Source organism: Epinephelus fuscoguttatus, linkage group LG14 (assembly GCF_011397635.1).
Source record: "Epinephelus fuscoguttatus linkage group LG14, E.fuscoguttatus.final_Chr_v1".
In the NCBI taxonomy this organism is placed as follows: domain Eukaryota; kingdom Metazoa; phylum Chordata; class Actinopteri; order Perciformes; family Serranidae; genus Epinephelus; species Epinephelus fuscoguttatus.
The window spans coordinates 7,694,396-7,720,131 of record NC_064765.1 but is presented as its reverse complement, the minus strand read 5'-3'; the positions used below and the strand labels follow the sequence as shown (position 1 = coordinate 7,720,131).

The window sequence follows — 25,736 nt, the reverse complement described above, 5'->3', positions numbered from 1 at the left end:
CTCCACCTCAGACCTCTCCATGGTGCCCCTGACTACCACGACTTCCGGGAGGTGTTTAGCAAGGCTAGGGCCACCTCTCGCCCCCCCTCATCGGCCCTACGACTGTGCCATCGACCTCCTTCCCGGCCCGTCCCTCCCAAGGGCCGCCTCTACTCCCTGTCTGCACCTGAAAGGGAAGCCATGGAGACCTACATAAACGACGCCTGGCCGGGATCATCCGACCCTCCTCTTCACCTGCCGGAGCGTGGTTCTTCTTCGTCGACAAGAAGGACGTGACATTAAGGCCCTGCATCGACTACAGAGGGCTCAACGACATCACGGTGAAGAACCGCTACCCTCTCCCCCTCATCGCCTCAGCCTTCGAGCTGCTCCAAGGCCACCATCTTCACTAAGTTGGACCTCCGCAACGCATACCATCTGGTCCGGATCCGTGAGAGACGAGTGGAAGACGGCCTTCAACACCCCTACTGGACATTACGAGTACCTGGTGATGCCTTTCGCCTCACCAATGCCCCTGCTGTGTTCCAAGCCCTCATCAATGACGTGCTCCGAGACATGCTCAATAAGTTCGTGTTCGTCTACCTAGACGATATTCTCATCTTCTCCCGCTCCAAGCAAGAACACATTCATCACGTCCAGACAGTGTTGCAGCGACTGTTGGAGAACTCCCTGTTCGTCAAGGCGGAGAAGTGCGAGTTCCATGCCCCCTCTGTCTCCTTCCTGGGGTACATCATAGGCCGGGACCGCATGGAGATGGACCCCGTCAAGGTATCAGCTGTCACCTCCTGGCCCGTCCCTGATTCCCGCAAACAGCTGCAACGATTCCTGGGGTTCGCCAACTTCTATAGGAGGTTCATCCGGGGCTACGGCACGGTGGCAGCACCTCTCACCGCCCTCACCTCCTCCAAGGTCCCTTTCAGGTGGACCTCGGCCGCCGAGGAGGTGTTCCTGCACCTGAAGGGGCGGTTCACCTCAGCCCCCATTCTCCTGATCCCTGACCCCGAGAGACAGTTCGTCGTAGAAGTCGACACCTCGGATGTGGGGGTGGGGGCCGTCCTCTCCCAACGTGCTGCCAGGGACCAGAAGCTTCACCTGCGCCTTTTTCTCCCGGCGCCTGTCCCCAGCTGAAAGAAATTACATCGGGAATCGAGAACTGTTGGCGGTGAAGCTGGCACTGGAGGAGTGGCGCCATTGGTTGGAGGAACCAAGACCCCTTTCTCGTCTGGACTGACCACAAGAATCTGGAGTACATCCGCCGCCAAGAGGCTGAACTCTCGTCAAGCCCGGTGGGCCCTCTTCGTCGCCAGATTCAACTTCACTCTCTCCTACCGTCCAGGCTCCCGCAACGTCAAACCTGACGCCCTGTCCCGTCAGTTCATGGTCGGGGAAGAGGACTCCCCCAGCCCTGACAACATCCTCCCCACTTCTCGTCTGATGGCCGCTCTCACCTGGGGGGTGGAGGAGCGAGTTAGAGCTGCTTTGGAGGACCAGCCCGGGCCCAGCTCCTGCCCCCAAGACCGCCTATTCGTCCCGCAGGAGTTTAGGACGGAGGTTCTGCAGTGGGCCCACGACTCCCGGCTCACCTGCCATCCGGGGATCCTCCGTACCAAGGAGGTCCTACAACGGCGGTTCTGGTGGGCTACTTTGGATGAGGACACCAGAGACTTTGTTAACGCTGCCCAATCTGCAACCAGAACAAGGCGCCTCGGCAGGCCCCTGCCGCCACCTGCAACCCCTGCCTGTGCCTCACCGCCCTGGTCCCACATCTCTTTGGACTTTGTCACTGGACTGCCGCTGTCAGGGCCACACCGCCATTTTGACTATTGTGGACCGCTTCAGTAAAATGGCTCATTTCGTGCCCCTGCCCAAGCTTCCATCGCCAAAGAGACTGCTGAACTGATTCTGCAACACGTGTTCGGATTCACGGCCTCCCGCCTGATGTGGTCTCCGATCGAGGCCCCAGTTCACCTCTACCTTCTGGAGGGAATTCTGCCGTCTCCTGGGGGCCTCCACCAGCCTGACGCCTGGATTTCATCCCCAGTCTAATGGTCAGTCAGAAAGGATGAATCAAGAAATGGAAACGGCGCTCCGCTGCATGGTCTCCAGGCACCCTGCCTCCTGGTCCTCGCAACTGCTGTGGGTGGAGTACGCCCACAACACCCTCATCAGCTCCGCTACTGGACTCTCCCCTTTCCAGTGCGCTTACGGCTTTCAGCCTCCCCTGTTTTCTGCTCAAGAGAAAGAGACCGTCTGTCCCTCAGTGGAGGCCTTCATCCGCCGCTGCCGCCGGACCTGGACACAGGCCAGGGCTGCACTTCTACGGGCCGCCGACAGATACTCGACAGCCGCCAACCGTCACCGCTCCCAGGCCCCCCCTTATCAGGTGGGACAGAAGGTGTGGCTTTCTACCCGGGACCTGCCTCTGAGGGTGGAGTCGAGGAAGTTGGGCCCCAAATTCATCGGTCCATTCCCCATCGAGAGGGTGATAAACCCAGTGGCTGTTCGACTCAAGTTGCCCCATTCCATGCGGATTCATCCCACCTTCCATGTCTTCAAGCTAAAGCCGTGTCGGGAGAGCCACCTGCAGCCCGCCTCCCGGTCACCGGTGGTGAATGCTGTGCCCCAGTGCCCACAGAAGAGGAATGCCTCTGTTGCAAGGAATGGGACCGGTTGCAGCCTTATTTTCAAGGTCTGGATGTGACCGAGGACGAGACACCTCCACCTGGAGTAGTATCCAGCTGGGCTTTATCTAGAGCTGGTGAGATATATTTCGGCTGCGCTTTGGAAAGCAGAGCTAGAGGGATAAACAAACATGGCAGCACACCGGTAAGGTAAGACAACACATTTACATGTCGTTTTCTATATGTTCTCTGACATTTATCCTAACAATATGAGGCGGTCTTTGTGGAAAAAAAGCTTGTTTAGTGGACTAACTTTGCACTTGAAGGTTGCCCGTTCACTTACGTTTTAACAGGTCTGACGCTACTGTGCGCCCCGGCTGTATCTAGGCTAACGGCTAACATGCTAACTATTATTTCTTTGTCACTAGTCACTTGAAACAAATTTAGGACGATAGGAGACAGGTCGAAATAAACTGAAATTTCCCTTTAAGTTCCTGTTAGAAACTGTCACCACAGTATATGCCTTGTGCTCTTATTTTGAAGGCTTAACAGAGAGTGGTTACACAGTGTTGTTGCTGTGAAGTTTACGGTTGGGAAAGAAACGGAATAAAGTGGTGCTGGTGTGAAACTGGAGCCTCCGTATTTGTTATTTTATGGTTTTCCACAGTATAGGCAACATCTATAAACCCTCGGCTACACTTATAATAAAAATGAAAACAATCTCTTTGGCCATTCGATATTGCTATCAAAGTTATTATTAAAGCACACAAATATGTTGAAGTCATCTGGCTTCGTCACTTCAGGTATAATATTACTGAAGATGAAAGAAAACTGGACAAGTAAAATTTAAAAGTTTAAAATAACTTTGATCGTAAGAAAAGAAAAAGTTACGCAGGGACCGAGTGTAAGAGTGTAAGAAAAACGTAAGAAAAAGCGACTAATGTCCGTGTGTAATTTCTTGGCTGACTTGTTAGAGTTCATGTATTCCAGCGATATAAAGAACCTTTTAAAGTCAGCAATAAACCAGTTGAAGGTGGGCTTGCTATTTTTCCATTTGCAAAGATGAATATGATATCTACTCAAAAAAACAATGGGTTCAGGTTATCCATATAAAAAAGATATGGTCAATGTTAAAAGATGAAGTGTCATTAATCTTGAGAGAGAACCAATTTTTTAAAATGTCTGTACCACCGGGCATGAAAAAAAAAAACATATGTTCCAGGGTTTCTTCTCAAACGCCACAGAATGCACAGGGATCCACCTCAATTTTAAATCTTCTTTTAATAACCTCAGCGACTGGATAGAGCTTATGAATTATTTTAAAATGGGTTTCTTTATCTTTTGGGGAAACTGGTCATTTACTAAATTTAGCCTTTTCCACAGTGGCCAAGGATGACTCGGGGACCCGTAGCCCTGTACAATAATCTTGAAACACCCTGGATTTCAAAACTGCATTGAAACTTATTAAGTTTTTTATCATTTAAATTACAACTTTCAATGACTAATACAGGAAGCCTGTTGAACAAGATCATTACACCTGCAGAATGTGATGTTCCATGAGTCCCTCCATTGCAATTTCCAAGACCTGATGTCAGCCTCTGCTGAATGAGCAAGAAAATACAGTTAGCCTTTTGCTCCTTACAAAAAAGAAAAATGGCCTTGTGTTTCAAATTGTCTTTCAGCCCCCTACAGTTTAAGGAAACAAAAGATAACATTCACCAAGATTAATGTCAACTAAGGAAAGCACAAAAAAATAAGTGATGATATCTTCTTCTGGCTCCATCCAGCTCTGTACTTCCTGTAAACCCCTCAGTATGGGGTGTAAATATTGTGTCCTCCCTTCTCTCCCCTCCAGTGTCCACGCTGTTGAACCTGCGTCTGTGTGAGTCCAACTCTGGGAAGATGGTGTCCGTGCTGGAGCTTCCCAGCAGTGTGCCGATCGTCCCCCAGGCCACGCTAGGTGGGAAGGCCAAAGGCAGGGCCATGCAGTACCACAACAACATCAGCAAAGAGGACGGACTGCAGCTCTACGGAGACTTTGTTTCTCTGTGTGAGAAGGAACTGACGGCTGCTTCAGCTGAAGTGACGGTGAAACACGGGACGTATGGAAACAGACAAGTGCTGAAGCTCGACACCAACGGACCCTACACACATCTCATTAGTACATGCTGTACATTTTACTGCACTTTTCTGAATGTGTGAAAGCTTTAGTTGCTTTTCAGATTAAGATTTAACATAGAAAACATGACAAAAATGCATCATGTTTTATAAGTTCATCATTTGCTTTGTACATAAAATACATCAAACCACCCAACAGCATATAAAATAGTTGAAATCAGACTAACTTTATCAGAACAATTCTTATTACACATGAATGCAGCAGTAATTATAATACAATATATAACAGTGCAACACTTGCAAGGCTCCTTTTTTTTTTTAGCATTATGAGTACTTTTACTTTTTGCATAATTGTACTTAAGTAATATTTTCTGTGGAGGGCACTGGTATTTTTACAGTGTGGTAGTTACCTTAGAGAAAAGAATCTTGATGCCTCTTCCACCACTGAAGAATAAGAAGGAGTTCGGTTATTTTGTCCACCTTCTGTGAGCCCTGGTGATGCAGAATGTCACGTCTCCTCCAAACCAGCAGGAGGCGCTCAGCAGTGTTTTAGCGAACGGAAATGAGCAGCACTAAGTTACAGTTAGCTTCGGTTACAGCAGCCTCTACAACCTGCGTCAAAACGACTCTTCCGTCAAGTGAGCAGCAAGTAGCAGCGATGAAACCTCCGTTTAACCGATGTCACTGCCAAATAAAAGCACATAAAAATGGGAAGACATTGAAAATGAGTGCTTTTACAAAACTGTGACCTAAAAAGTTCACCTTTATTTGCAGTTATACTGTCTGTGTGATATGTGTGTGGCATGGATAAGTCTCTCTTAAACTGAAACGACTGATAAATGATAAATGACAATTGCTATGTATAAGAAGCACTAATAAATCAGGGGCAAATAATTAAGATATAACAAATTAAATTAGAAGAAAAGGTCATTAAAAAGAGTTGGGACAAAACACATTAAAGAATAAAAGAAGAAGCAAAACAAGAAGAAGAGGTAACAGGTGAATAAAAGTGGTCACACAATAAACAACTAACACATTATATTATATAGTAGTTCAAAATCTTGTATTAATTTATGATTATTTATTTAAGATTCATGCTTCAAATATTTACAAGCTGAATTTAAACCATTATTTTGAAAATCAGCACACCGGAAGTTATACGATTGCGACTGCTAGCTTAAATATGCGAATCACCAAACGGTGCATTTAGCAACAAGTTCGGCCTGAAATTTAATACGTTAGAGAATTTATAAGTTTATTTAGATAAAGTGAAATTAAGTAAGTTGTTTGTGGGGACAGTTGAGTCTAAAAATAACGCGTTGAAAGTTCGGATATTGTTGAAAGTCAATGACGGTGTAACGAAGATTTGTGTTTACCGGACACAAGATGTTCTAAGGTGGGCAACGGTTTTCAGTTTGGAAACTTTAGCGTGATAAGTTTAGTCGTGATAAATTTGTTGTATGGAAATGACATTCATATATACGTACGGTGTCAGAGTCATGGCGATAGTCTGTCTATGATTTTTTTTTTTTTCAACATGTTAAGGGGGATATAATTTTCATTATTAATTAATCTAGTTAGCTGTTTATTTTTCTGTTTATTTGTCCAATTAATAGGTCCATAATTTGATTATGAATTATGAACAATATTGACTGCATGTCCATTTCATTGTTCATCCTCAAATGATGGCTTGAATAACTTATTTGGACTAGATTACTGTCCATGACCCAGATGTATTGGATATGAAATGGAGAAAAGTCAGAAAATGTTGATTTTTTTGCTTTTTAGCAGCAACAAGGAGAAGTTTAGCATTCTTATTTGATAATTAACAAAATACCAATGATCATTTGTTTGAGCCGACATGCTCATGACATGGTGGGAGCGCTAAGGGATGTGAAAGAAACAGTCAAATATGTGGGAATTTTATAAAATGGGAAAAAAATGTCAGAAAATATTTGATTATTTGCTCATTAGCTGCAACAAAAACAAGTCAAACGTTCCTTCTTTATAAATATCAAACAATTATTTGAATCCTAAAGTTGTTACTAGTTCTATTTTTTATAGCCTGTTAATCGATAAATTGACTAATGATTTAGATAAGGCTGACTGATAATGACTTGTTTTGTGACTGCTGATGAGTTGAAGAGTTAAAGTGTCTCCTCCCTGTCTTTGTCTCTTCCCTTACAGATGCCTTCTTTTGACCTTTTGAATAAGGTGGAGCTGTTTATGCGGGCAGGAACATTTCCTGTAGGTGCATCCAAGAGCTCAAAGAAAGTGACCAGAGCTGCCAGCAAACACTTTATTTATAAAGGTATGTTAGAGCTACACTGGCAGGCGGACACCGGGATGCTTCTTATACATTAGAGAACAGTTTTTTCTTTCAATACAGTTTAGGCTCAACCCTGGATGTATAGATCCTGTTCCCCCACCTGTCCTTACCTTGTGAGCTCCACAAACAAAAATATATTCAACTTTATGATATTAAAATGGAAGCTGAAAATCTCAGAGACGGATATCTGGACAACTGGACGAATAACAAACTGTCTGCATGGTACAACCAGAGTCAGTCAAGAAAACAGATTTGTCCTTTGGGCAAACTGTTCTTTTTAAATATAATATAATGCCTTAAAAGCCTAGCTGTCTGTCACCATGTTTCTTAGGTTTTGTGGCTACTCAAACTGCACATGTCAACGTTTGACATAGCCCAGATGACCATCCTGGATCTCCCATACTTTGGTCATTTCATTCACTAAGCGACACATAAAATGTGTTACAGAAAGAATGTTTAAAATATGAACTCACTCTGGATGCTAGTCATTTTTTGGATACTTATAAGGTGGTAAAAAATGTACTTAATATGAAGGCAAAGCAACAAAACACAAGTAGTATTGCTGCAATATATTACGTCTTTAAGCTTGATTTTAATGACTTGAAAAAGACTGTTTGTTCAAATGAAATCATGTTGTCTTGTTACCTTTTACCTACTTAAACAGTTTCTGGGAACATTGCCTACCATCCAATGAGTTTATATTCTCTTCTTTCTTCTTGTCGCCAATTTTATGAGGAGTTCAGAGACTGAAATGGTCAAATTAAGGGAGAGATGATGATCCAGGACTGTGACAGTATGATAATTCTGGATCGGTGTGGTGTAGTGGAGTAGAAGTATAAAGTAGCATAAAATGGAAATACCCAATTAAAGTATGTCAAAATTAAAAGTACAGAACTTGGTTAAATGTTCTGACACATTATGAAAATAAATTTGACTTTTTTGTGTCCCCTGTAACTGACTGTAGTTTCTCCCTTCATCCTCCAGATGGCTGCTTGTGGCGTGCCTATCGAGGCCGCCTCCTCCGTGTTGTCAGGAGCGATGAGGAAGTGAGGGAGATCCTGGTCCGTTACCATGACAACAACAACCACGCTGGCCGGACCCGGACAGTAAGGGAGATAATGGTGAGCTTAGATTATATTATTTCATCATCACAACATAACAGTTAAGATGTAGTGATCAAATATGAAATTAAAAGGTTTATACACCGTTATAAGAGTGAGTGTGACATTCAACACAAATCTTCCTCCTCTATGTGTCCAGTTGATGTATTACTGGGTCGGAGTGACAGAGGTGGTGAAGACCTGGATCAACGCTTGTGCTGTTTGTCGGAGCCGAGGTCCTGCTGAACCGCCTGATCCGCCTGTCAGCTTCTGCCTGGCCTACGGCTGCGACGCCTCCAGCTACGTTTACCCTAACCTCAGCTTCCACAAGTAGGACTCCACATTTTAAGAGTTGTTTGATAAAAAATGAAAAAGGGAAAAATAACTACAATCAATCAATCAATAGGCATGAGATCTGCTTGTTATGAATAAAAATATGAAAAATACAATTTGCATATTGAGGATTAATACATTTAAAAAAAAAAACAGAGTATGACCCATCATGTTGTCATAATATGCAGATGATGATATACTATACCTGTCAGGTGTAGCCCAATCACTGTCTATGATTTAACTAAATTATTGAGGCATCATCCCGCAGGTTTCCAAAGGAGGCAGAGCGACGGCGAAGGTGGCTGGCGATGGCTCAGAGAGATGAAGGCTCACTTCGCACTACCTCCTGCCTCTGCTCCAGACACTTTGACCCGTCCTGTTTCACGCTGAGTGAGGAGGGTCAGCCGACTCTATCCCCAGACGCCGTACCCACCATCATCCCTGTGACAGTGCAGGAGGAAGAGGTGACACAATGCAGCCAGCACATACAGAATAATTTCTTTTGAAAAAAAGAAGCTAAAATGACACCATTTATGAATCATCTGTGGTAGTCTGGCGACCTGTCCAGGGTGCACCCTGCCTCTCGCAGCTGGGATAGGCTCCAGGTTTTAAAACTGTATGAAAATGTTATATTTGTATATGGCCCATGGCTATTTAAGAAAATGACAAAAAGAAAAGTTTTTATTCTCCATTAGGCATCTGTCTTTACTTTGTATGCAGACCTTACAGAGAGTTTGGACCTCGGTTTGCTGGTGGGATTTGATCGGGTACTCTTTGATTTTCAGGTTCCCATCCCTTCAGATGAGGACTTCCTCAATTCCAACACTCTGGAAGACCTCTTGTCCACAGCTGCTGCCGCTGCTGCTGCAGAAACCACAGACCCTCCTGAGCCAACCTTCTATTGCCCTGGGACACCTGTAGAGCTGCAGGAGCACCAGTACTGCCTCCCAGCTCCTGATCCGTACTCCAGGGAGGTCCAGAGGGTGGTGGAGGACAACAGCAGGAAGACCGTCATTGAGCCAAGCTTCACCGCTTACAACCAGATTGCCAGGTAGACCACCTGACCATTCTAATGTTACAGTTTGACCTGTTACAGTTAATGAGCTTGTGTTGAAATGTTTTGTATGTTGCATCCTGCAGGTATCTGAGTCATAGGGTGTTACCGATGCAAAGCAAGAAAGCCAGAGGTTCTTTAAAAAGGATGGCCAAGCGCTTTGCTCTAATAGGTGAGTGGAAAGAGAAATAAAACACAGAATCACTTGAATTATGTACCTCCTTTTATCCTCAATGAGCAGGATTGTTGTATCTAATTAAGTTGAAATGTCTCACGAAGAATTTCTCTTGTGTTTTCAGATGGAGTCCTGATGTATATACGAGTCTCTCCTCCACTCAGAGTGCCGCGCAGCAGAGAGGAGGTTTACGTGATTTCATTAAAATGTATTATGAAATGAAACAAATTCTCTAAATGGATCTTAACGTTTCGCTGCCTCTTGATCCCAGGTGAACTCGATCCTGCAGCAGTTCCATGACAACCAGGGTCACTACGGCCAGGGGATCTGCCAGCAACAGATCGCAAAGCGCTTCTACTGGGCCAACATGACCCGAGACCTGGCCCGCTGGATCTCCAGCTGCCATACCTGCCTCAACAGAACCAAGAGGAAGTGGCTCCGCTGCAGCGTCCACTCCTGCACCAACTGCTGCGGACCGGTGGAGAGAGGCCTGGGCCTCACCTTCCATAAGTACGAGCACATGTCCTCGGGTTACCCTGCAAGATGGCCAGAGAGGAGAAGATGCTGTGGTTAGATAGCAGACTAGTTGAACACAGAATCAGTCGGAATTCTGCAGCAAGACAAACAATGACTGTGCTTTTTTATGCTTTTCTGTTTATTTTAATTCTTAAGCTGGTTGACATTTCTTGAAGGAAAGAATCTGTCTTTACCCCCAGGTTTCCTCTTGACAACGCGGCCCTGCTGGCTCAGTGGTTGAAGGCTGTTGGTCGCCCTAACTGGCATCCTCGTCTCCGCTCATCAGTTTGTTCGGCCCATTTCACAGAGGACTGCTTCGACCGCAGCGGGGATAAGGTCACCATCCATCCAGACGCCGTGCCCACGCTCTTGGTCCACGGCGACTCAGCGGTAAGGCTCAGGAGTTATTTTCTGTATATCAGATCCATGAATAATGAATGCAGTAAAATGACAGTAGCAGTCGTAGTGCAGTTTTATATGAAGAGCAGAAGACTGAGTTGTGTCTTTCCTCCACAGACTTCATCGAGAGGTCCGACCCAGCCGTCTGCCGGAGAGGAGGTACGTTCAAGCTGGGGTGATTACTGGGGGTTTGACAGAGTATTATATGTTGTCCATTTCAACCTTGTGGTCAGTGCTTATCAATTTACTGCACTGTATGTATTTTGATGATCTGTCGCTGTTTGAGCAGGCCTATTTTGCGAAGTACGATGCAGTGGAGCTCTACCTGAGCAAACGCACCTATCCCTCTGGCCTGAGCTACGTAGAGAAGAACACCTTCAGGAGGTTTTGCAAGAAGTTTACCATTAAAGGTTTGTACGGACCCCAATCTAAACTTAAACAAATTAAGAATAGATTGTCTATACTATAGGTTCCTCCAGGAGTTTTTTGTACCAAACTAAGGCTTTGCCAAAAACAATACTTGACTGTGTGTTCATGCTGCACCTGAAAGTGTTGCACTTCTGATGTTTTTCCTCCTGCTCTGTGTGACATACACTTGATGATGTGCATTGGCTAAATAAACGTAGCTCTTAAACAAGAGATGTAAAAGACTTCCCCCAAAAACCTCAGCGTTCACAGCAACAAACAGAGAAAGGTATTTGATAGAAACTTAAGGTTGTAAGTGTCTCTCAGAGCCTTTTTAGACTTGGTATTATAATGTGTTTTGGGTGATAGCTCTCAAGTGGACAGCGCTGAATACAAATCTAAACAACCACCAAGTTGTATTTTGATCCGATCATTCAAACCAGTTGCTGAGGTTGTCTGGGATGCATTTGACCACATATCTTTAGTAGTATAAATGCTAACGTGTCCTGATTTGTCCCCGACAAGGACTACGTCATCAGTGCAGGATGTGGTGGTTGTTTAGGTGACAGTGCGCTAAACATTCTACTTTTAGCACACTTATAATTTTATGTTTAGTTGGACAAAGTGTTGCGTGACCATCCATCATTTTGCCCTATGAAAGGAGACGTGTTAAATTCTGCTGACAGCGATATCTCTCTAGCTGTACTAGCACAACAGCTAATGTGACGAGCAAGCATGCTACTGAACAGCCAGCAAAAGTGTGTGCAGGGCAGTAACCAAATCTGAACTCAAGTGGTCAACTGGAGACGCATGATAAGCACAGGTGTGGACAGTGATGAGTCTCAACTGTCCACTTGTGCTCAGATCACCAAAACGCACTTTAATACCAGGTCTAGATAGGCTTTTAGACTAAGACAAAAAAGGTTGGGAGAAATCTGTGAAGTCGGACGTGTAAGGAGTGGACGAGTGAAAATGCCTCTGACAGGTCTGCAGCCACAGAAAAGAGAGTCATGCCTATCTTCCCCAGCTCTACAGTATGTTCCCTATAGACACACGTTACATCTGTCTCCTGAGTGATTTAAAACATTCACAAATATTTATGTATGTCTTTTGCTCCAAACTAACATTGTCAGAGATTGGTAAGGGCTGCCTTCGCAGTTCAAATTGCAAAAACATGACAAGATATAGACGTTTCAGATGTGATTTAATTGTAAAAATCTTTTAAGCCAACCTAAGAGCATAGGTTTCAAAGAGTATAAAATAAGTAGGCTATAAACTGAGGGTGGGTGGTTTCAACATGTTGACCCAGGGAAACATACACTGAACATGTGACCAAGGGGAAAGCATTGCTGAAAACATAAAACCCTCTAAAAGTTCCTAATGTGCCACTGTAAGAGGATATTGAACTGAATCTGTCGCCATGTGTCCACAGTGCTTGTTTTTCAATTTAAGATTGTTTTCTTGAATTATTTTCTTCTTCTTGGTGGTCAGTTTTTCCATGAGGGCTTTTGAAATAATTACTAGTGTAGGACATAGGCCTTTTTTAGTTGTTTTTTTTTTTTTTTTTTTTAAATATAATTTTGTCTCATAGGTGAACCTCTTCGGGCCCAGTAATTATTCAAATGAAACCATCTTGAGACAAGAAAATCAATTTAACTCAGGAAAGCTTTCTGACAAAGGGTTGCAAGTGAACATTGCTTTGTATTAAGGGATCAAAACCAGTGCTTTATGAGATGTATCACTGTCATTATATCATAGCAAAGATTGTAATGTATTGAGGGATACTTCCATGCAAAGAAACGTCTGAGTTTGAGACAGCCAATAAATCACAAGCCTCCACCACAAAACATCCGTAGGACTGATATTCATATAATTCCTGTAACTAAAGACAAATTCTAGATCCCCTCATGGTAACAGTTAATTGACCTTTTCGTTAGGTTCCTCAGTCACCTTAGTAACATGACATCTTGTTCCCTGGTCTCTCAGACGATGTGCTCCACATGGTGAGGGGAGACCAAGTGCGTCTGGTTCTGAGGAACAGGCAGCAAGTTGAAGCCGCCCTGGTGGATTATCACAACGAGCTGAACCACCTCAACATCAACAAATGTCTCAGACTGCTCAACGAGAGGTGAGAGGGGGTCTCCTCTGTCCCTGATAAGTCATCTTTGTCAAGATTAGATGAAACTTTATTGATACTGTAAAGATGCAGAAGGGTAAAACGTCCTCGACCACAGACCCAAACACATCATCTCCTCAGTTTTATCACCTTGAACAAAAATAAACCAATAGAAGACGACTATTTCTGCGTATTTTACCATTAGACGTCTTGTTTAAACACAGATTTGTTATGTTTTTAACTTTGTTAAAGTGAGAATACTTTTAATCCTTTTTGTACTATTCTGATAGAACATGCCTTCTCTTTAGGAGTTAAAAAATAAAGATAAAAGTGCAAAGTTTGGCATCAAGTTTGGATAACTGCAGGTTTTCAAGTTGTTATTCTTTATTAAACACTGGTGAAGAGATATTTAACATCAACATCATGCTGTGGTATTAATAACCAGCTCATGACATCATGAACAGGTACTTCTGGAAAACCATGAAATCTGATGTGGCTCAGTGGATCGACAGCTGCTCGCAGTGCAGCAGGAAGAAAAGGAGGAAACCAGATAACCAAACAGAACCAGGAGGATCAGAGTCACTGCAGGAGGCGCTGAGATCCCCTCAGTTACCCAGTGATGTAGACAGGTATGTGGGTGGGAACGCTACGCTTTAATCATCGAGCAGGACTGAAAAGTTTTCTTGTCATAGGTGAAGTATGAAATAGTAACAGCAGCAGAAGTACTAGTAAACAGAGCAGTGGTAATATGAGTATTAATGCCTTCAGCAACAGCTCTTATTCTGTCTCTTTCTGTGTCTTCGCAGTGGGAAGGATGACGATGATGACACCAATGACGGCGAAGGTGATGGTCGGGATGTTGATGAAGGTGGTGGGAGTGTTGCTGATGAAGAAAGACAACCAGCAACAAATTCAGAGAGCAGAGCAGTAGGTTTCATAACTTCTCACACTGTCTGTAATCTGTTAATCTGTCCAACAGGAAGACAGAAAAAAGGCTCTCCTCATTCAGCTTCATTGCTATTATACATGTGTACAACAAATCATAATCCAGTCAATAGAAAGTCAAAGAAAATATAATATCGATGATTAAGGAAATTTTAAAAAGCTTTTATTGTGGTGGTTTGATCATTAAAAACGCCAACATGTTAGAAGCCACTCACTGACTGTATTAAAAAAGATAGTGGATATAGCCACCATGACTGCACCCATTGGTTTGTGGACCCCCATTTTGAGGCCTCAAATTGTCGCCATCTTGTTTTTTTGGAGCCAGAAGTTACCATATTTGGAAGAAAGAGTAGAGCTGTGGAGGAGTGAGGGGTGAATCTGAGAGCCTGAGGTGACGCCTACTAGACAATGTTTCACTCAAAGTGGACACACCCTTGATTATGTGTGACTTTAAGTCTTAATATAATTTAGATGGGTGGGTTATTTAATAATTAAGCCCCCGTACAGCTATTATAAATGTTAGAATGAGCTATAGAGACCAAAACTGTTATTGTACCAGGCTGTAATCATGTTTATCACTGCTGTAAAGTTGAGTGTTTTAACATGGGGGTCTAAAAGGTTGACTAGCTTCTGGAGCCAGTCTTACATGGCACTTACATGTTGGCTTCATTTTCCAGCCCCTCATGTTGCTGCTTGAAGCCACCCCATGTTTCTCCAGTTGTATGCTTTTACTTTGAGGCAGCAGCAGTAGGAAACTCTGGACATTGTATTACTATTGCACTAACTGAATATCAGGATTATAATTTTAAGATCGCTTAAAATGCTGCAGCTTCGTCTTAGTATTAATAAAGGTCCTGTTTGTTTTGCACACTGTCATGAAAAAGACACACAGACTGTAAAGAAACCTGAAAACGTCAGTTGTTGGTCGCTGTCTCACTTTCAATTTCTCTTCTCAATCTTTTGCCCTTCCAGCCTGTAGCTCCCATCAACCCTCAGCCCAGAATCCCCATCCTCCTTCATATAAGAACCCCCATCAACCTCCAGCCCAGAACTCCCATAATCCTCCAGCCAAGGACTCCCAACGCCCCCTTTGTGGCCAGAGTCTGGTCTGTCAAACGAGGAACCCTGCCACAGTCTGACGTCCAGAAGGAAACAAACCGCCCCGACACTCAGCCTGAGAACCAGATCAGCCTCCAGCTTCAAGTGGAAACTCCACTAGAAGAGCAGACGCAACCTGAGGACCTCAGTGTCTCTCAGGGCAGTGCCAGAACACATCACTGTGTCAAACCCCAGGACATAACCAAACCTCCTACAAAGTCACCTGCACTTGAGCTCCCAGAAAAACCCAAATGCCCACAAGCTGCAAGCAAGCAAAATCAACCTCCAAGTCAAGGCAGAGGGCTGACAACCCAGAACCAAACCGTGAGTCATGGCAGCGTGCAGCACCCAGTGAAGAGAAAGAGAAACCTGGAGGCTGCGTCGTCAGCTAAGAGGAGCTCCACTTGTGGCATGGAGCCTGTGGTGGCACCAAGCACCAAACCCTGGCCTGTCTTCACCATCGCTGGCTCTGCCCCGGCACAGACAGCAAAACCCCTCTCCAAAGTGGACAGGTATGTAAATACCACTGACCCTTCTTATAACCGCCTCTGTATTACGGCATATATATCTACAACTACTGTATATATGTGTGTGTGAGCAGCTCTGCTTCCTCGCGGAGGCCCGGGACACTACAGGCCCGGACGGTCATCCAGCAGTGCAGTAAGGCGAAGGTTAAGATCAAACCAGGCATGAATGGGGCTGACGCTCAGTGGGCGGAGGTGGGTGGATGGTTTGTTTGTTCATTTTTAAGATTCTTCTTAACTTTTCCAACCTTTGTCTCATCTTCAGTTTGTGGTGTAACAACACTGTGCATGCTGTACATGTAACGACAGTGTCTCTGTCAGATCCAGGAGGGAATGGTTGTGTACGTGTGCTTCTTCCAGGGAGCCACTGAGGACGTCATTCATGAGATGGGTGAGATGCCTCTTTACTCTGCAGGCTTCACTCAGCATTTAAAAAATTGAGGTAAAAAAGGCAGGAAAACAGTTTATTCACCCTCATGAATGCTACTGAATTCTCCCCCACAGCCAGCAGTCTGATGACCACCAAATTCTTCAGAAAAGACACTGGGCACACGGTTTCCGTCATCGACCTTCCCGGGAGTGTTTTATTTATCCCCCAGGACTCCCTGCTCGGGGAGCCGGTTCCCAAGAGAAGGATGCAGTACAGAGGGGGGTGTGAGCTGTGGTGGGGCGCCCAGCTCTTCTCAAACCTGGTGTCCGCCTGCAGGGAGTTAATGTCTGCATCTGTGAAGTGCACAAAGGCAGGCGTGAAGGTGGAGGAGGGAGTCTACGGACAGAAACAGGAGATGGAGCTGAGCTCTGTGGAGCCGCTGACGCTCCTGCTGGAGTTCTGAGGTACACCTTGACACTGTGGTGAGAGATGGGGGCCGAGAATAATCCAGGACAGCTGAATTGATCTGTCCATGCACCATTAAATTCTCAATTTTCCTGCAAGATTTTTCCTGTTTTTTGGGTTTGAAAGCCATAGCTAGTACAGCTCAGGACACCAAAGATTAGCCACAGTTACTGAGGTTCAACAAAATTCAGAGGAAAAGGCACCAGGCTGCAGAAGTAAAAGCCACAACAAGGAGCTAAAGAGCTGCTGGGGCTCCAAAGCCGCAGGCTGCCTTCCACTGATTTAAACAATACTAGCGCAGAGTTATGATGTCTTCAGCCAGACCTCCAGTGCTGGCAGTGCAGAGATTTGTCTGGCTATGTGAGGCTACCTGCAGATATCTACATTTCAGTGAATTAATGGTTCCAGTAACTATGAAATCAGAGAAACTGAACTAGCAGATCCTTGCATTGCTAAGTCAATTTTATTTTATTTATTTATTTTTTTATTTTTATTTTTATACTCAGATATCACAAATTGGATGCAGACACAAACTATGGTTGCTGCAACGTCTGTGTTTCAGATCCTTCAACCTCCGGCCCGACCATGGTAAGTCTGCGGTTTCTCCGGACCAAACACAGGTGTAGCTTCTGTGCTCATGGCGCCTCAGTCGTGCATTTGGCGCTGGTTTTCCACGTGGCAAAGAAGCTTAAGGCCCTTTGGAGAAGTTTAAAAGTTCAGTCAGTAAAATCGCAGCTGAAAATTTAGTTTCTGCTGCTCTCCAGATTTTGTTTTGTCATCCACGTCTGCCTTTTACGAAGAACATAATTATGTTAATGTGACAGAATGTATGTTTCCATCAGTGTCCCCTAATATGAACAGGGAATCAGCCTCTGCTGAGTTAATATGTGATGCACTTACAAGATCAGTCTGATGATGTTGTATATTTTTTATTGCTGACTGCTGCTGTGTAAAGTGTCTGCACTCTAACCGTTTACAGGACTGTATCTTGTGTTTATATTGTTTGTACTGTACAGTCCAGAGAGAAAAACATCAATAATAAATAACCTATGTTAAAACAAATGTACATTGACTCATTGATGACTGCGTTTGTTTTGTTTATAGAGCTCAGACAACTCAACAGTTACTTTTACAAATCAGTTTACTACTGTCAGAAAGGGTTTTGTATCTCACAAGTGCCGAAATACATTCATGATTCAAGTCATTTTAAATGAGTTCACCAGCTAAATCAAGTCACACCTGCAGCCACACAGCTTGTTTAAACGTCTGCGGCCTTCTTGCCTCACTCTCAATAGCAGAGTTGGGTCCAAGTCATTGTTTTACAAGTCACAAGTAAGTCTCAAGTCTTCCAAATCAGAAAAGGATTTACTGACAAGTAGATTTTCACTTAGAAGGAATGCTTTGTTTATTTGGTGCAAACATTAAACATACAATAAACATATTAAGAGGAATGCACTCAAGTCCCAAGTCAAAACAGGCAAGCCCTGCGTCAGGACCCCCAAGTTGAGACTGACAAGTCCCAAGTCCTAAATTTTGAGTTTCAAGACCTTAACAAGTCATAATATGCACTCTCTACCAAATGTAATGCCATTTTAACAACAGAATAATGATATATTACATTAATTAAGTCATGAATGCCTTTTAAAATCTGTATTTATTTGTTAAAACAAAGATTTGTTCAAAGTTGTCATGTCTCTGTCTGTAATTTTCGAACCGCATGTTTTGCATAGAGCAAATAGTATTTTGTTCACCACCACATAGTTTTTGTACACCAACAAAATTATCATTATTTTTTTAACTGGCACTCAGTAACATACTGTACCATAAAACTTAAGTTAAAAACCTAGCGCAGGTGAGCTCTTTATCGTACCTCTGATTGCATGGATTTTTAAAGGCTAGGACATTAAGAAAACCCTCTTTATGAGCAGAGAGGGTTTGATCCAATTTACCACAACATCTACATGTAAATAAACTCAGCATAGAAATACTACAAGGAAGCAAAAAGACAACGTTGGAGAAAGAAACTAAAGAGCACATTGTTTTTTTTTATTTATAACCATTTACATGATTTTACACAATTCCACCTCACATAATTCATCACACATACTGTACAATAATCCTATTTCACTTTCTGACCCTCAGTCCTTTAAAATATATAACTGCTAACTGTTTGGCTAAAGTGGAAACAGACCACTTTTCAATTTTTCCACCACCAGCGTTTCCAGTTCATATTAATGTTGGCACCATTGTCACAACGACCAGCAACACAGGACATGCTGCATTTTGTTTTCCACAGTTACTTCTGTTGTTCCACCGCCCGCCATTTCCGCTACTTGGGATAGTAACTGCAAAGAACTTAGTCTTTGGGGATAGCCACCGATAACTACCATGGAAAACAAAAGCACTATCCTCTTCCTGTTTTGGTTGGCTGATGGTTGCTGCACTGCCTTTGTGTTGTAATCGAGTCCCCGTTTTCCCAAGAGATCGTACCCTTTGGCAGACACAACTGCATAATGCAAGGCTTATGGGGAACCAATCTTAACCCTGATGGTGCCATCCTGTCGCCATTACATTGTGCAATTAGCATTTACTTCATAATTAAAAATCAAATCAAAACACGTTCCTATTTCCACTTTAAAAAAGAAACACAAGTATCACTCAAACAAAATCACTCTTTCAAGTCTCCCAGCTCCTTTGTACATGTGCACGGCTGCTAGACTGCATCACTTTAAAATCTGCTGCTCATTTCATTCATGTGTTTGCAACTACAGTCAGACTGTCACAGATATCACACCTACTCTAAAGACAATGACAGAAACAAAGCAAAAAGGAAAAGACGTTTGGGTCCATTTAGTGAGAAACAAACAGAGAAGTCTGTGCCTCAACTACATTTATGGTAAAAATAAAATAAAATATCTTAAAAAAAAAATAAAATAAAAACACAGTCAGCCAACCGATGTGTCAGAAAACATTTTTTTCATTCCCAAGCTACAAAAAAGGGCTGTTTATTTACAAAATCATAACCTATAAACAGACTTGCTCTGGTTTTAAACAGGAAAATTAATCATTCATGTCGGTTTAACCTCACATTAAATACTTCTATTTTAATGCTTTGTGAGAAAACAAAATAATTCAGTGACATTCTTGAAAGACTGACTGCAAACATCTTGTTGGATCCAGCTACAAAAACCCATCACTTATTTTAAAAACTCACAAAAATCACATTCAAATGAGACAAACACAACTGTTTCTGCTTTCAGTGAAAAAGTGTTTAACTTTCCACCGATCCTGAAAGCAGCATCTCTCATTTTGGACTTCACATGTTTTTGCTGTGGCCACGTCTGCTACCTATCAAGCAATATTAGGTAACCCTTTGTTTGCTTGTTTACCATCTGTTTATGGAAACACATTAGTTCCACCTGCGTAGTTCCTACTTGGTGCATGTCAACAAACTGTGTGAACGTACTGCCATTGTGAACAGAAAAAATGCTCAAGGAACTTCCTATTGTGTGGCAGGCCACATATAGTATATTTAAGAAAAAACAAACTACTAAAATAAAACTAAAAATTAGTCAATGGGCCACGATTGCCCTTCAGCCAGACTTTGTACATGCCTGCTTTAGAGGGTCTCTTAGTGCAACCAAATGGCAAACAAGACTTTTTTAGGGGCCAAAACCTTACAATTACTTTACTACGGCTACATCTATACTCTATCCATCACCCACCTGTCACTCAAAGCAGTCACGCCCTTAGATATACATAACTTTAAGCCTTAAAAAAATTTAAACCGTTTCCTTTTTATACGAAAATTCATGCCACGTACAGTCATCACTCTTGGAGCCATGTGGCCATTCAAGTTTTTTAACGAAGAAAATTAGGTAGTTTCTTCATGAAGCGACAAGTAAATTCTTTTGAATATAAATAAAACACGACCCCAAAAAATGCTCTGAAAAATCAGAGTAGTCAGGACACCTACATTAATATTTTGAGGGGACAGTTGGCGGTGCATTCAGTGACGCACCTTGTAAAATATACTTACTGTATTGATTCATGGGGCTTTAAACATACAGACACTAATGAAACTGCACAGGGGGAAATGAGAAGCTGCAGCCTAAAGCCGCTGAAACACATAAAGTAGAGAAATAAAAAGTGCTGCCCTGATCTCCCCAAAACTGACTCAAGTCTACTGGGTTTTATTTAATAATACTAGAATAATGCTGGCCTTCATCTGAGCCTGCCTTAAATTAGATTTCACATTTCTAAATGCAACTTGTTCTTGGTAATACAAACTCAAAGCGTCCTACATGTGTTCCTGCTGCCTTTACAATTCAGAAAAATGTACAGTTTACTAATTAATGCCATCAGTCCAACAATCACACTCTAGTTTGATTTTACAATTCATTTCAGTCTTTCCACTTTACAGGTTTTCTCGATCATCAGTGGAACTTCCTGCAGGCGCTTCATGTTTAAGTCCATTAATCAGAGGGAGGACAGAGACTTTGTTTTGCCATGAGAGTTTTACAGGTAATTTCAAACACCTTTTAATGTTTCTTACCAGGCTTTTATTAGCAGTCGTCCTCTATTTGTTGATGCCATGGTTTGAAACTTTTGTGCACCCTGGAATCGGGGGTCACTACTGGATTTAAGTGCTTTGTTTTCAAAGGGCCTCGAGCCAAAAAGATGGCAGCCACTGCTCTGATCTTTGATTCATCATCCAGTAACTGTTGTAATTATTATATTTGTGATTTTTAGGCCATAAATATAATAATCAAAGAACCAAAGAATCAACAAAGACCTTCAGTCACCTCCTTTCTGTCTGTTCACCTTTTTAATACCTTGTATTTCAACCGTCTGTTCCTGACTGGTGGCGACTGTCTTTATCTTCACGAGGAATAAAGTCCACAGTTTCCTCCGGCTCCTCAGTCGCCCTCCCACACACAGTCACATTCTCGCAGCGGATTTCGCTGGCGCATCGTCGTGATGACAGTGATCCTGTTCTCGGACAGCTCTCGCAGCTGGTTGATGAGCTCCTGTACGCAGGGGCTGGGCCAGGGGTGACCGTTCAGGTAATCCCTCAGGATGAAGGAGCGCTCCACCAGCAGCTCCAGCTGCACCAGGTGTCGCAGCCGGTGGAGGCTCAGCAGGTCCTTCTCTGGTTCTCTGCGGAAAAATCTGAGAGGGGAGAGAGGAGGTGGGTCAGACCGAACAAGAGGAGAGATTCCTTTGCAGTTCGGTTGTTGTTGTTGTTGGGACTTAACAAGACCTGCACTGTGGTTTATAAGGTATGAGGACAATGTTCAAATCCACGACAGAAAAACAAACTAAAAATGCAGAGGATGTTGGGTAGAAGAAAGTGGTCAGCAGAACTCACTGGTTTGTTTTATGCCAGTCTCTGTAACCTTGCAACAGACCTAAAAATAAATGTCCTGTCTGTCTCACCGTATCCTGAGCGTCCTGAGCTGAGGAAACAACATAGGGATCCGTCTACAGAGGCTGCCACTGGAGCGGTTCTGCTCGATGTCAAGGTGCTCAAGTGCCGGGACTTTAGGTGCGATGGAGTCCATGTCTTTCAGAGTTATGGCCACACGCAGCGTCAGCCTGGTCACACTGGAGGGGATGGTGGTCGTGTAGGTGGCGAGAGAGTTCCCACCTAGGCCGACAGAAAACAGCGGTCACAAAATCTTTACATCAGGACGAACATATTTCAATAAGAACCTCAACTCATGGAAACAAAACCAACACATCTACAGAAAAGGGAAAAGCTTTTAACAGCCCATCTCACCGATGATGGTGAGTGTCTCCAGCTGTTGGAGGGGACTCAGCCAGGAGGTGAGGCGGCACTCGATGCCCTCTCTGATGTACCTGTAGCGGACAGTTAGCGACCTAAGCGAGGTCAGGCTCCTCAGTGCGTTCTCTGGCAGGATGGTTTCTGGGTAATCCACCAACTCTAAAGTGGTCAGCGCCGGGCCGCCGTACCGAGACGCTCCTACAGGACAGAAGAGGAGGAGAGTTTTTAATAGAGTTTGAACAGTATGACCGATGGTTTACAAAACTTTATCATCTTGTGGTGTGTACTGTCATTTTGCCCAATCCTAAATCAATTAATTGCAACCACGAACAGGTCAAAATAATTGCTGCCCCTTAAGTTAAGAACAGAGCTTTCGATTTACTGGTTCATCTACGTCCCAACCCTCACCTGTGGTCATGAGCTACTGGTAATGACCGAAAGAATGAGATCGCGGATACAAGCGGCTGAAATGAGTTTCCTCCGAAGGGTGTCTGGACTCAGCCTTAGAGATAGGGTAAAGAGCTCGGACATCTGCTTAGAGCTGCTGCTCCTTCGCGTCGAAAGGGGTCAGCTGAGGTGGTTCAGGCATCTGATCAGGATCCTCCTGGGTGCCTCCTGTTAGAGGTGTTTCGGGAACGTCCCACTGGTAGGAGGCCCCGGGGCAGACCCAGAACATGCTGGAGGATCTGGCCTGGTAACACCTTGGGGTCCCCCAGGAGGAGCTGGAAAGCATTGCTGGGGAGAGGGACGTCTGGGGTGCTTTGCTAAATCTGCTGCCCCCCGTGACCTGGCTTCGGATAAGCGGTTGAAAATAGATGGATGGATGGAAGTTAAGTACATGTGGATTGTGGTAAATCAGCAAAAGCATGCAAAACTACTGGTCTGATCCTGAGGTAACAAAGAGACTACAGCCTAGATGATTGATTGGTCAATTGACGATCAATCTGCAACTGCAAATATGTCAAATATTATATATTTGTAGCATCATTGTTCCTTGTTTTCTCTGTTTTACATCACTGTAAATAAAATAAATTCACATTTTTCTGATATTTAGTTTAGGCATGATTAATTGGAAACATAATAAATGGGTTTATTGATAACAATAATTCGCTGCAGCCCTAATGAGGAGCTCAGACTGGGGATGGGTTGCCACCTAAGTTCATGTGATTTTTAGTTAGTGGGGTAAAATCTGCAGGAGCACCGGTCTGTGTAACAAAGAGACACCACAGCAGGTGTAGAGGCAGGTAACAGGCTGACCTGGGTGGTCTGGGTCCGGGGGGCTGAGGTAGTCGTCGGGCAGCGGCTCCGGCGGCTCCCCCCTCATCCCCCAGGACAGGTGCTTCAGCTTCTTGAGGCTCAGCATGAGGTTGTGGAAGACGCTGCAGGGCACCGGCCTCACCGTGTCCAGCCCGTAGCCCTCCCCCTGCTGGTGGAAGAGCAGGTACCGCAGGTTGACCAGCTGCGACACCGTGTTAATAAACTCCACCGTGCAGGGCAGCCGGACGTTACACACGCTCAGGTGAGTCAGCCTCTCGTGCAGCTGCGTGCTCAGGCTGCTCCCGAGCATCGGCTCGTCCCAGGTGGCATTGCGCACCCCGAGGTCCCTCAAGTCCGGGAACCGGGACAAGTTGTCCAGGTATTTCTCCTTGTACAGCCGCCCCCCGTCCACGAACACGATGGCGGTGAGGGTCGGCAGGAACCTGACGAGCCGTCGCCACTCTTTGCGCCGCAGGTGCCGCACCGCCACCCGGGTGAGCTTGCGATGGCGCAGGGTGTCCCAGAAGCCGTAGGTGTAGCGGCGGAGGTCGGACAGCACCACCGTGTAGTCCCTCCACAGGCACGGGTGGTCGATGAGCCTCCTCAGGTGCCTGCAGCCGGCGCGGACCGTGTGCTTCTCCTCCGTGGTCAGGTAGCTGAACACATAGACCCAAACTTCAGGTGGAAGCTGCGGCAGCTCCTCCATCAGCACCGTCAACGCTCACTGCTAACGGCTAACGGCGAAAACTCAGACCGCTTCAGCACCGCGTCAGCCGGTGAAATAACAGCTGTGCATCAAGGCTTCAGCTCCTGGAGCTCCCGCTGTCTGGTGTCAGTCTAACACCTGTTATAACACCGCTTATTGATCTTATCAGCCGCTAAATATGGACCTGATACCTGCAGCACTGCTAGCTACTGTTTACACTGCGCCCGATTTTGAAGCTGTCGCGCTCTGATGACGTCAATTGTTATTGAACAAAAATGTCAAATATAATCATATAAAAATAAATAAGATATGCTTTAATTTATGAACATTTTAATAAATAGAAAAAATAATACTAAATTTAATTATAGGGTAATAAATAGAAAATATGATTTGATTCAGTGATGTTAATTTAATAGGAAATTATTTGATTTATTAATGTTTAATTTAACAGTAAGTTATTTAATATCAAATGTGATGATTTGATTTAATATTAATAGATTTAATTTAACATATTAATATCATATCATACAACAATAAGCACATTAAAGTAACATTATTAATTTAAAAGGAAATATAAAACTTTAATATTAAGTCAGTTTAATAAGAAATGTGATGGTTTGATAATAGCCTATTTTAATAGGAATTGTAATGATTTAATTTATTAACATGTTAATTTAATAGGAAATGGAATTATTTGATTTAATAATAATTTAATTGGAAATATAATTAATTAATTCAATATGAACTTAATTTAATAAGAAATAATTATTGAATTTATTACTAAATTAATTAAATTGTAAGTGTAATAATTAAAATTTAAGTTCATTTAAAAGGAATACTTTAAGAAGTTAATTCAATATCAAATTTAATTTAATTTAATCATGTGGAATTGGCAAAGTTGGCATTTAAAGGTGGAGTCTGCGATTCTGATTCATTCTGGCTAACAAAAAAAATGTTGCTTGCTTCAGTTGTAATCCTGACTCAGTAATACTTCTTTGTCTCGTTATATCACTACAATGATTCCTCGAAAGCATTGCAGGAAATTGTGACAAACCAAATACGGTTTAAATGGCTGCTGTCCTGTTTACGTTTTATTTTCTACATCCATTTTCTTTTTTCACGAGCATGTAAGCTGTCAGGTCACAGGTGATGCATGTAGAAGGCAAATGTAAAGGTACAATGCAGATGGACAGGTTCAGTGAGTGTGTGTAGACTTTATATAATGTTCTTAAAACTGTGTTAAACCTCAGCTGTACTTCATGTTACAGGTATGGTAAGGTTACTTTTGGTCTCTGCCGCAACACTCACTGCTATCCTATTAAATACAAAGTCATTTCCAATGTGTGAAGTTCCTTTGTAGTTGATTTTAAATTCAAATTATGCCATAACCTAAATGTTCTCTGTAGCTATGACTCTG

General features: G+C 43.5%; 3 protein-coding genes across 4 annotated transcripts in view; 2 read left to right on the top strand and 1 right to left on the bottom strand.

Moving 5' to 3' along the window:
* dtd2 (D-aminoacyl-tRNA deacylase 2) overlaps positions 1 to 4,919 on the top strand; it is a 30,694-nt gene extending 25,775 nt beyond the window's left edge. Inside the window, exon 4 of the mRNA XM_049596771.1 lies at positions 4,477 to 4,919. Coding sequence (XP_049452728.1) covers positions 4,477 to 4,823 — 347 coding nt within the window. The 3' untranslated portion in view covers positions 4,824 to 4,919. The remainder of the gene's footprint in view (positions 1 to 4,476) is intronic.
* A 974-nt stretch (positions 4,920 to 5,893) lies between these two features.
* LOC125901171 (uncharacterized) lies at positions 5,894 to 17,599 on the top strand. 2 transcript variants are annotated; one of them, XM_049596618.1, is made up of 20 exons: positions 5,894 to 6,135; positions 6,927 to 7,050; positions 8,053 to 8,189; positions 8,329 to 8,498; positions 8,770 to 8,965; positions 9,287 to 9,552; positions 9,642 to 9,727; positions 9,855 to 9,916; positions 10,002 to 10,240; positions 10,447 to 10,636; positions 10,763 to 10,804; positions 10,935 to 11,055; positions 13,037 to 13,178; positions 13,631 to 13,795; positions 13,973 to 14,093; positions 15,084 to 15,721; positions 15,811 to 15,928; positions 16,055 to 16,124; positions 16,238 to 16,567; positions 17,131 to 17,599. In XM_049596618.1, the coding sequence occupies exons 2-19, from the start codon at positions 6,927 to 6,929 to the stop codon at positions 16,564 to 16,566; spliced, it is 3,216 nt and encodes a 1,071-aa protein (XP_049452575.1). In that variant the 5' UTR covers positions 5,894 to 6,135; the 3' UTR covers position 16,567; positions 17,131 to 17,599. The 2 variants fall into 2 exon arrangements, with proteins under 2 accessions (XP_049452575.1, XP_049452574.1); XM_049596617.1 differs by having other exon boundaries at positions 17,075 to 17,599.
* Positions 17,600 to 19,188: 1,589 nt separating this feature from the next.
* On the bottom strand, positions 19,189 to 24,575 carry LOC125901196 (uncharacterized). Its single transcript, XM_049596742.1, has 4 exons — positions 23,614 to 24,575; positions 22,351 to 22,554; positions 22,008 to 22,218; positions 19,189 to 21,740 (listed from the first exon to the last, which is right to left on the bottom strand). The coding sequence occupies exons 1-4, from the start codon at positions 24,317 to 24,319 to the stop codon at positions 21,488 to 21,490; spliced, it is 1,374 nt and encodes a 457-aa protein (XP_049452699.1). The 5' UTR covers positions 24,320 to 24,575; the 3' UTR covers positions 19,189 to 21,487.
* Between the last annotated feature and the right edge of the window lie 1,161 nt (positions 24,576 to 25,736).